This window comes from Mandrillus leucophaeus, unplaced genomic scaffold (genome assembly GCF_000951045.1).
Source record: "Mandrillus leucophaeus isolate KB7577 unplaced genomic scaffold, Mleu.le_1.0 Scaffold330, whole genome shotgun sequence".
In the NCBI taxonomy this organism is placed as follows: domain Eukaryota; kingdom Metazoa; phylum Chordata; class Mammalia; order Primates; family Cercopithecidae; genus Mandrillus; species Mandrillus leucophaeus.
This window is the reverse complement of record NW_012103477.1, coordinates 563,264-574,607: the sequence shown is the minus strand read 5'-3', so window position 1 is coordinate 574,607 and position 11,344 is coordinate 563,264. Positions and strand designations below refer to the sequence as shown.

Here is an 11,344-nt window from a genome sequence, read left to right as displayed (position 1 = left end):
CTCACACCCACACACAGGACACGTGTCATTCACACCCACACACAGGACATGTGTCACACCCACACAGAGGATGTGTGTCACTCACACCTACACACGCTCCCATTCATGGCTGCAGCTCCATCCTCACACCTAGCCCAGAACTTCCTTCTCTTTCCCTCTTCAGCATTAGAGCTGCCCTGTAGGGTGGTGGGTGGGGAGCCCCGTGACACCTTAGAGTCCCCAGGCATATCCGGGCTAGGAGCCCCATCCAGGGGTTGTGCAGGTGCTGAGGGCAGCGGCCTTACCGCCCGCCCATGCCTCCCCAGTGCTCAGGGGCAGAGACCTACCCTGGATTCTGTGGTTACCATCTCAGACGCAGGCCTGGGGACTGCTCGGTGTCCTCAACAGAAGGGGCAGGAGTCCCTGATCCTCGGCTCCATCCCCGTTCCCTGGAGGGCTCTGCTGGTGCGTGGTGAGGGGACGTGGGCCTGCCCTCTGGTGCAGGGGGAGCACAGGCCATGAGGCACAGAGGTGGTGCCAGTCACCAGTGTCTGGAGTGACCCTTAGGGGCAGCCAGAGATCCTCCTTCTGGAAGGTTCTGGGTGCACTGCCCCTACTCCAGCGATCATCTTTGGAGAGCTGGGCTGGTGGGCGAGGAAGGATAGGACGGCTTGATCCGCCTGGTGGTCACCCCAACTTCCCATAAGATGGCTGGGTTATTCAAGGGACAGGAAGAAAAGTTGCCAAGGGCTCTGGCCAAGCGGCAGCTCCGGAGAAGTGGCTTAAGGTCTTCACCTGCAGGAACTGAGCCCCTGGAGGGGAATCCAGTCCCCTTTCCACAGTTAACCCGATTCCAGAAATGAGCTGCAGCCACTGCAAGAGGTGTTTGCTTGTAGTTCAGTTCGATGTGAGAAAGTGGGGGTTGTTAAAGAGGCTACAGACATGGACATGCCGCCATGCACTCCCCAAACCTGCCATCCTGTGCCGGTGGCACCCCGGATGCCTCTAAGGGCCCTCCCAACCTTTGGTCTAGGAATTTGAGGTAGACCTGCCCAATTTCACCCCAAAGTAGACGCCTGGGAAGCTGGGCAGCCGGCAAATGGCCACGGTCCTCACTGCCAGTTCCCATTCTTTGAATGAGGGAGAGGTGTGGCCCTTGACGGCTTTGGAGGCCGGGCTGCTGCATTGTCAGGTGGCTGTGCATTGTCAGGTGGCTGTGCATCGTCAGGTGGCTGTGCATCGTCAGCACATGCTGCAGTGGGGAGGGGATGTGGACGGCTTGGGGACATCTACCAGGAGCACCTGCTCTTGGTTTGGAGCGCTGCTTTGTGCATCTTTGTTTTAGGGCCTCCTGGTGTTTTTCCACCCCTTGGGAGGGAGCAATGCCTTGTGCAGCCCTCCTCCTCCATCCCCTTGTGCCCTCCCTTTCCCCAAGGAGCATCCACAGGTCCCTCTCACACCCGGCTGGCCTGGCCATGCGGTGGTTTGTTCATTCATTCACTCCTTCATCAACAAGCTTGCCGGCACACCTGCGTGTCGGAGCTGGGTGGGTGACGGTGATCAAGATGGAGTTCAGGGCTGCTCTCAGGGAGCCCGGGGCCTGGCATGGGAAGTGAGTTGTCACCCCAACTGAATGCCTAATCATGGTTGAGAGGCACTAAAGGGGGCAAGAGCGGGGCGCTGTGGGCCCTGATTTGGAGATGGGGCTTAGGGAGCCTCCCTGTGGAAGTGACATTTGGGGGAAAGAAGGCTTGTCCATGCAGAGAGCAGCTTGTTCATGGGAGAACCCCAAGTAGGGAGAGCTGAGTCTGGGGGGAGGCCAGGAGTTGCACGGGGATCGGATAGGGAGGATCTGGGGACGGCGGGTTTTGTGCCAAGTCAATGGAAAGCAAATGAAGGATTTTGCAACCGGGGGACCAAGATCTGAGTTGTATTCTAAAAAGTCACTACGGCAGTGAGGTAGAGAATGGAAACTGAGTGAGCAGGAGAAGCTGGGGCCAGCTAAGAGGCGTCTGCGGAGGGCAGGAGATGGCGGTGGCCTTGGTGTCATGGTGGAGACGAGGTGGAGAGACGTGGGTGTGTTCAAGGTACCCTGAGGGTGGACCCAACTGGACTGGCTTTGAACAGGATGTGGGTGAATGATCCAGTGTGTACGGTGCTATCTCCCAGACCCCTGGTCTGAGCCGCTAGGTGAGCTGCTAGAAGGATTTGCTGTGTACTCATCCAAGTGACTGGCCCAGGGTCCAGGGAGCATCTTGTGGCCGTGCCCTTCTAGCCTGGGACAGACGTTAATCATTGGTCTCCGTGTCCTCTTTCTAGCCCAGGATGGAGACCAGTGATTAATGTCTGCCCTGAATACTGAAGAGAGGGCAGCGGCTGCCCCGGGCCTGGTGTCCTGCTGGGTGCACATGTGGTAGGGTCCGTGTGCGCCCCTTTCCGCCGGCAGAGAGTCAGCTCTGCCTGCCTTGAGAGACGGAGTCTTCAGCCGGGGCAGCGGGCACTCTGGATCTGGCTGGGATTTTCAGAAGCACACTCCTTTTCCCCTTTGTTTCGGATTTAGGCAGATGCTTCCTGGGGGAGGAGAGAGGGAGGGAAGGGTGTGGAGTTTAGAGGAGGGACACAGGGTGGTGGGCATGGGCTCCAGGAGAGGGGCCCTGAGAACAGCAGGATGGGGTCCAGCCGGTGGGAAACAGAGTGGGAGGGGGGAGGCAGTGAGTGGCTGCTTTTCCTGGGGCTCAGAGATCCGGGCAGGTCCTGCCTTCCATCCTTCAGCAGAGCCCGGGGAGGGCAGCGTCCTAGGGGTAGACTCCGGGCCGGCACCTGCTCCCCACCCAAGGGTGACTGGTCTTGGCTGTTTGGGGCTGGAGGTCTTCAGGACGAGGAAAACCGGAACCTGTGTGGTGGGAGCTAAACACAGCTGGTTTGCTCTTGCAGCTGCGCGTGTCAGCAGGCTTCAGGCCTCACACCTGGGACACGGATGTTTCCTGTTGCTGGGCCCCAGGCTGGTCCCCTGTCCCTGGGGAATTTCCTGGGCTGCTTCCAGGGTCATGGCAACTTCCATCCGGCTTCCCTGCAGCCCCCCGGCCTCCACCCTGTCGAGTTCGGACACATCCTCCAGCTGCACGTGTTTGGCTGGAAGGAAGAGGCTGGTGGGGCCTGGATGTGGCCAGATGCGTGTGAGGGCCCAGGCAGGGAGGGGATGCCCCCATGCCCGGGGCAGCGGTGGTGGCCGTGATTGCAGGAGGCGTGGGAGGAAGAAGCTTTCACAGGGACCCGTGTTTCTCTGTGCCAGTCCAGACCCAGGCCCGGTCGTCCTGATCCCAAGTCCAGGTTTGGGTGCTGGCCTTGGGCACATCTGTAAATGGGACGGCCACACAGGCCCTGAAGCCCGAGCCAGTCATGGCTCACTCTGTGGTCCAGGCCAGGTAATGAAGTCTCTGAGCCTTGGTTTCCCCACCGGGCACAGCCCCTGGTCTGGGGCTGCTTAGATGATGAGTGGCCAACTGTCCTCCTTCCTCTCAGCTGACCTGGCCCGTGCCTGGGAATCCTGGGAGCCCTGGCGCAGCCACCGCAGGGCCCACCTGGCTAGAGCTTCCCTCCCGACTCCTGGCAGGGGGGCCATGAGTGACACACAAACTCACTGAGCCCAGAGGTCGCGCAGGCTCTGGGTGGGGCAGGGAGTCCCAGGTCACTGCCCTGACCACGCAGTCACCCAGCGAGCACCCCTCAGGAGTGAGCGCAGCCCACGCACCTTGGCCTTGCCCTCCTGAGTAGTAACGTGCAGGGTAGGGGTTGCCCGGTGAAGGAACTTGGTACTGGAGTCCCTGGGGGGCACCTGGTCCAGCCTGGAGGGCACCTGCTGTGGAGGGGGCAGCGAGGCAGTGTGGGACTGCCAGTAATGGGGCTGCCTGCCACGCCGCACGGCACCCCCCTCTCTCCAGAGCCCCCATCTGGCCTCTCAGGTCCAGCTGTGGCCTCCTCCACCCTCACACCCTGGCCTTGCTTTCCCCAGGGAGCCCCAGGGCAGCTGCTATCAACACTTGGCTCCCCACCTGCTAGGACCTTACCTCGTCCCCTCCCTGGGGTCCGACTGGCCTGGGCCGGGGCCATCCCTCCCTGAGAATGGGGCCAACCTAGTAGGTTCTACCATCAGGGTCTTGAGGGGGGTCCTCAGCCGGCCCTTGTAGCTGTGCAGTGCTGACCACTGGGCAGCCCACCCCTCTCCACTGCACCCCCACCTTCCCTCCCCCACCCCTCCCCACTGCACCCGCACCTTCCCTCCCCCACCCCTCCCCAGCCCCAGTTTTACTGCTGAGGATACTGACTGTCTCTTATACACATCTAGATGTGTATAAGAGACAGCCTCCCCACTGCACCCGCACCTTCCCTCCCCCACCCCTCCCCAGCCCCCACTCCCTGCGCACCTTCCCCAGGAAATGCCCTTGGCTCCTCCCCATCTAGGTGAAGTGAGTTAGGGCTTTACTGCACTCTAGAGGCGTTCCGCCTAACCCCAACTGCATGTAGCCGTGGCGGGGGGTTGGGGGACACTGCAGCCACCATTGGTGACTGGGCAATGTGTGACCCAGGACAGTGAGAACAGGGCTGGGGACCTGGCAGGCTGGGTGGGCTGCCTGCCTGAGAGACCCTGAGGCCTCACCTGCCCCTGCCTCGCCCCTCCTTGCCCGTCTCACTGATTTGCTCCTTCCCTCCGCAGCTGAATGCGGTGCCGGCTTCTGTTTTCACGGTGGCCGTTGTGCGCCAGGCTCAGCCCAGCCGTGCCACTGTCCCTCCGGCTTCCAGGGACCCCGCTGTCAGTATGGTGAGTGGAGCCCCTGGGGCACCAAGGCCCTGGTCATGGCCAGCCTGTGGGCGAGGGGCGGAGATGTGTCGGCCACTGGCTGTCCCCAGCACAGCTGTGTAGGGCACACCCTGAGTGAACGGGCATTCTTCTGAGGACGTTCTGCAATCCCTCCACCAGTTCCCTGCAGCCCCTCTGAGGGTGTTGAGGGGAGGGGTGACCCCGAGAGAGCCCCCTCAGTGGATGGTGCTGGAGCATATCATCTTGGCGCCCACCGCGCCAGCCCTGCTGTTTATAAAAGGGGACGCTGGCCCCCTGGAAAGGCAGAGGGTGGCCAGGTCCCAGGGTCTCCAGCTGTGCCGCCACCTTGCCGAACTGTGGTTGTCCTCAGTGTTACAAGATGGGGGACACCCGGGGGTCCTAGCCAAAGCGACTGGTTGAGTAACCGCAGCACAGCCTAGACAGGATTCCCTCACAGGCCCCAAAGACCAGGTTGAAGCAGAGCTGGCAGTGGGGAGATGCTTGCAGGGAGTGGGGATGGGCTGAAAGCAAGCCATCGGGGTGACGGGATTTCTGTAAAGAAAAGTGCGCGCCAATGTGGGGAAAAGCGGCAAAGCCTCGTCTCGATTCCTTTGGGCCATGGGCAGCGGGAGTCTTCCCTTCCTCTGTGGCTTCCTGCTCTGTCCCGGGTTGCTTCATCCTAGCCTTACGCAGCCTGAGCCACAGCTGTCCCGATGGCATGAAACACTCCCAGTGGCCCTGGGGCTTTGGGACTGCTTGTGTGGTGGCCACCGGGGCTCCATGCCAGGCAGATGCCAGGGCAGAGTGAGAGATATGCTCCGGCGCCCAGGCAGACAGCGGGGGAGACTCGAGGAAATCAGAGGAATCAGGAGGTCCCCACGTTTGTGAAGGGCACCTCTGCCCACTCCACGTTCCGCTGGGGGCCGGGCTGAGGAGGGGTTCTCGAGAGGTGCTGGTCTCCCCAGAGTTCGGAGCTGGGTGCCAGCAGCCTGGGGCGTTGGTCATTGTTGGAAAGGTGGACGGTTGGTGCTGGAGGGTTTATTGAATGTCCTCTGTTAGCTGGGACGGCCCCTGCCGAGTCACCGTGAGTGCCTGTTGCTTCCTGGATGCTGGGCGGCTGGGAGGGCTGCTGCCCCGGCCAGGGACTGAGACCCGGCTGTCTCATGTGGACGAAAGGGCCCCCCCGGGTCCCCTGCCCTGCCACTGCCCTGCGACATCCAGGCTGCAGGCCTTGGCCAGGCCTCCCTGTGGTCAGAGGTGACCCGTCCCAGCTCCGAGGGCAGATGGGGGTCCACACAGGATGGAGTGGGCTCCGATTGTCACGTTTGGCCTCTTGAGAACTGTAATTATGGCCACAGGTAGGAGTTGAGAAACGCCCCGAGGGCCTTTCCGTCTCATTTGTCTAATCTTTTGGCGTGTGCGTCGCTTCATTTCGGTTTCACACGGAAATACCAGGGCTGACTGGGCTGGCTGGGGAGGTTTCCAGGACAGGGCTGTGGCTCACTGGTCAGCCAAGCAGAGCCTCCGGTGGTCTCTGTTCCTAGGGGAGGGTGAGGAGGAGGTGGCCTTGGGGGGTGGCCTTTCCTGGCCGTGTCCTCTGGGAGGGGATGGAGGACACCTGACCTGCCCCCTCAGGGCTGGCCTCCTGCCCACCGTCAGTCCCCTCCTCCCACCTCATCTTTGTCAGGAGCCTGCTCGGAGCCCCCTGGTCCGTGAGACCCTGACATGCAGCCCCCGGGGCACCAGCAGGCACAGGGTTTGTAGGAGGCTCACTGGGGGCTGCACACCCCGTGGGGGAACTCGGCGTCTCATGGGGGCAGGGTGCACTCAGGTGCCCTGTGCCCCACCAGCCTCTTGGCTCTGACTTCTGCGTCACAGACTCTCACGGTGCCTGGGCTCCAGGCTCAGCCTCCAGAGCAGCAGCCCCATGCGCCGGTCACCGTGGGAATGCACCGGTCACCGTGGGAATGCACCGGTCACCGTGGGAATGCACCGCAGAGCAGGGAGGCTGGAGGCCGGGAGCTCCCTCCTGGCTCCCAGCCACTCTCTTCCTGTGTCACCTCATCAACTCCACACTTCATTTGCTTCCTGAAAGAGGAAACCAAGGTTGGGGAGACCCGGCAGCTGCTGGTGCTCAGCTCACAAGTGGCCTAGCTGGGGCTGAAGCCAGGTGTGTCTGAGGGAGTGTCATGTACTCCCTTCTGGCCATGCTGCCACCTGGTGCAGGGACAAGCCTTGGTCCTGGGGGAGCCGCTGAGATTTGCTTTGGAGAAGAGGGGAGCAGGGTCCCTGGCAGGGCAGGAGCGTCCCTACCTGTGGCTGGCTTGTGGCCCTTGGGTAGTGGGCCTCCTGGGAGAGTGGCCAGTTAGGGCAGACGTGGCCTTCACAGGGGGCAGCTGACAAGCTGGAGGGTGGCTGCCTGGCGTCCTCCCTGGTCACTCTGTCTCGGAAGAAGGGGAGGGTGTGGAGGCCGGGTGTGCAAAGCCGAGGGTACAGGGCTGAATTATGCAGGGTCGAACTGTGTAGGGTGAAGTGTGCGGGGCTGAATTATGCAGGCCTGGGCATTCAGGATGGAGTGCGTAGAGCTGGGTGTGCAGGGCCAGGCCTGCAGGGTTGAATTGTACAGGGCCAGGTGTGCAGGGGTGGAATGTGCAGGGCTGGGCATGCAGGGTGGAGTGTGCAGGGCTGAGTGTGTAGGCCGGGTGTGCAGGACCAGGTGTGCGGGGGTGCTGCCTGCAGGTGTAGCCCCTGCCCTTAGCACTCCCACTTAGACCTCTCACCATCACCTTCCTGTCCCTCCTCCACTCTGGGTCTGGACACTGTAGACCTCAGCTCAAACACAGTTGGGAATATTTAACTAACCCCCCAATTATAATTGATTCTAGTTTTGAAAATAAAAGCCGTATTTTCTGGTTCCCCCAAATTATTTCATTTGAACAACAGAGTCGGGGAGGGAGACAGGAACTCTCTGGGCAGCTACGGAGGGCGGTTGTGGGAAGGAGCCCTCCCCACTCCCCACAGCCCCAGCTCTGCCTCCTTGGCCCAGACGGGGTCAAGCCTCGGGTGTACAGCAGGCGGGTGCTTTGCAGCAGTTTCGCAGAAGCAGCGGGAGCTGTGGGAGCACAAAGCGGGCCTGTCTGCCCTGAAGGTGGAGGGCCTGGCCTGGGCCAGGGCCTGCAGTGAAATCTTCCCTGGCCCAGTGCAGGCCTCGGTGCAGTCAGAGTCAGGGCCAGCTGCTCACTTTGTCCAGGGCTGGCTTTGGTATTCCCCAGGCCTGTGCCTGTGTGACCACTCCACCTCTCGGACCCCGGTCCCCCTTCTGTTCAGCAGGGAGGAGATTTGGCAATGTTTTGTGCAGGTTTTGTGAGTCCATGTAGGTGAGGCCCAGAGTGGGCCTGGCAGAAGGGTTGGGAAGTGGGGGTCGTGGCAGGGACCACCATTGCGATGGCTCAGGTGCAGACTTTGTCCCCAGCTGGTATGGTTCGGCTGTGTCCCCACCCAAATCTCACCTTGTCTCTCCCATAATTGCCACGTGTCATTGGTTTGGCTGTGTCCCCACCCAAATCTCACCTTGTATCTCCCATAATTGCCACGGGTCATTGGTTCGGCTGTGTCCCCACCCAAATCTCACCTTGTCTCTCCCATAATTGCCACGTGTCATTGGTTTGGCTGTGTCCCCACCCAAATCTCACCTTGTATCTCCCATAATTGCCACAGGTCATGGGAGGAACCCCGTGGGAGGTGGTTGAATCATGGGGGCAGGTCTTTCCCGTGCTGTTTTTGTGATAGTGAGTAAGTCTCATGAGATCTGATGGTTTTATAAGGGGGAGTTTCCCCGCACAAGCTCTCTCTCTCGGCCTGCTGCCGTCCATGCAAGACGTGACTTACTCCTCCTTGACTTCTGCCGTGATTGTGAGGCCTCCCCAGCCACGTGGAACCGTGCGTCCATTAAACCTCTTTCTTTTGTAAATTGCCCAGTCTTGGATGTGTCTTTACCAACAGTTGGACAACGGACTAATACCCTGGCTCTTGGGTTAACTATACACTGAGCACCCAGCTGCCATGTGGAGTCTCCCGGAGTGGTCCAGGGTTCGGAAGACCCCCCCAGGACTGCCAGTATCCCTGCCCTGTGGGTCTGCAAAGGAGAGAGGGAGACTCTAAGGACCCCCTCCCCTGTCCCTGGGAGGGCTTTGGGGTCCCATCAGAGCATCAGTTTCATCAGACCAACCAGGAACAATTTTCACAGCCAAAAACCTGGCCTCGTCCTGCCTTTGCACCCGGGTCCCACCTGTGTGTGCTGCTCTGGCAAGCATGGGTGGACGCCCCACCCCTTCCCCAACACCCACTGGTGACCTGGGCTTGGCACGGAATCTGTAATGAAAAGACCAGCAAGAAAAAGTTACTGAGGACAAATGACCTCCTAATTGATGTCTTTTGTACCATACAAGGTGACAGAAATCTCTACAAATCTACTAATCTCTTGATCTGGTCTCAGCTGACCTCATGGGACAAGGGCAGGCTCTGAGAAATGAGGCCTGGGTCACCTCTAGGTACTTTCTTGGTTCAAGAACCTTTGGCTCAGGCCAGGCGTGGTGGCTCACACCTGTAATCCCAGTACTTTGGGAGGCCGAGGCAGGCGTATCGCTTGAGCCCAGGAGTTCAAGACCAGCCTGAGCAACATGGTGAAACCCCGTCTCTACCAAAAATACAAAAATTAGCCAGGCGTGGTGGTGGGCGCCTCTAATCCCAGATACTCAGGAGGCTGAGGCAGGAGGATTGATTGAACCTGGGAGGTGGAGGTCGCAGTGAGCCAAGATTGCGCCCGATTGCGCCACTGGACTCCAGCGTAGGCAACAGAGCAAGACCCTGTCTCAATCAATCAATCAGTCAATCAATCAATCGATGTCTTTGGCTCTGATTCCCTTCTGGGCCTCAGTTTCCCCCCATCAAAGGGGCAGGTCAGACGGGTCTCTGGCACCACCACACTAGAGTGTTGCCACCCTCACTCCTGGGTCCAGGTGAGTGGTCAGGGCTCCAGCGATGCCCAGCAGAGGCTTGGCTGCCTCAAGGACTTCCTGGAGGAGGTGGGCCTGTGGGCTGGGGAAGGGTTGGGAGGTGCCATTTGTTCTGGACAAGTTTCCAGACGGGAGAGAAACAGGAGCTGAGGAGCATAGTGGAGGAGGAGAAAGTCATTTTGGCCCTGAGATACAGGGTAGGGAACGAGGGACGCATCAGCCAAGCTTCTAGAGGGTCCTCGGCCTCTCTCGGTGAGATGGAGCCAGGCATTGCTGGGGGCTGGCTGGCAGGTGCTCCCAGGTACCTGCTGTGTGCCTGCCGAGCCGGGAGAGACGTCAGTGGTCCTGCCTGGAGCCTCAGCACCCAGGCGCACTCTGAGTCCTGCACCTTCGAAGGAACCTTAGTTTCCCCACCTTGAGCAGGAGGCCCTCAGTGGGGGTCTCTCGGGTGTGGGCTGGAGGTGGCTCTGGCAGCTGTTGGGGCCCTGAGGCTATGCCAGGAAGCAGAGCCCTGGAGAAGCTGGGGTGGCCAGGGCTGGGTGGGGTCCTGAGCCTGTTTAGCCCTTGGCGTTGGCTCGGGCGACTTTCTAAACTGGGATCATTGATTAATGGAGAGGAAGCGGCCCTCCCCACTGCCCTTCAATGCTGCCCACTGTGTCTGAGGGTGGGAGTCTGACCCCTCGCCCGAGCTCCAGACGCCACCCAGGGCTGCTCTTGGCGACCAGCCATGGCCAGGCCTGGGAGCTGCCGCTGCTGGCCTCGGACTCTGCGCCCCAGGGAGTGGTGGGAGGGGAGGAAGGGGCTCCTGGAAGGGTGGGCTCCAGGGCAGGGATGTTCTTTTCACAGCCTCTCTCCATGTTGTGCACGGCCTGGCTGGAGCTGGAGCTGGGGCTGGGGCTGTCTCTGGTCGTGCTCCCTGCCATGGGACCCTGTCCAGAGGCCTGCAGCCTGCAGCAGCCCCAGCCTGGGCTGATTCCTGGGGAGGCATCTCGTCTTTGTCCTGTGGACGTGGCCTTGGGTTAACTTGACCCTGGTCCTGGGCTGTGGTTCCAGGCTCCCCGCACTGGTTCCCATGCTTACCTTTAGGTGCAGCTAAGCAGAAGGTTTCCATCTGGGGCTGGAGCTGGCTTAGCCAGGAGGCCACCCTGGGGGAGGCTTTTTGTGTCTGGTGTGAGAAATGATCCCAGCATGCCCTGGGAGGAGTAGGGGTTACCTGGTGGGGGGATCCAGCACACCCGGAGGACCCAGCAAACCTGGGGGAACCCAGCACACCAGGGAGGACTCAGCACACCAGGGAGAACCCAGTACACCCAGGAGGACCCAGCACACCCTGAAGGACCCAGCACACCTGGCAGGACTCAGCACACCCAGGAGGACCCAGCACACCCGGGAGGACCCAGCACACCAGGAAGGACCCAGCACACCCAGGAGGACCAGCACACCCAGGAAGGACTCAGCATACCCAGGAGGACCCAGCACACCCAGGAAGGACTCAGCACACCCAGGAGGACCCAGCACACCCAGGAAGGAC

At 60.8% G+C, this 11,344-nt stretch overlaps 1 protein-coding gene across 1 annotated transcript in view; it reads left to right on the top strand.

Annotated features, from left to right (window-relative positions):
• MEGF6 (multiple EGF-like-domains 6) overlaps nt 1-11,344 on the top strand; it is a 144,271-nt gene that overhangs the window by 25,019 nt on the left and 107,908 nt on the right. Inside the window, exon 6 of the mRNA XM_011988451.1 lies at nt 4,694-4,798. Within this exon, the coding sequence (XP_011843841.1) occupies nt 4,694-4,798 (105 nt within the window). The remainder of the gene's footprint in view (nt 1-4,693; nt 4,799-11,344) is intronic.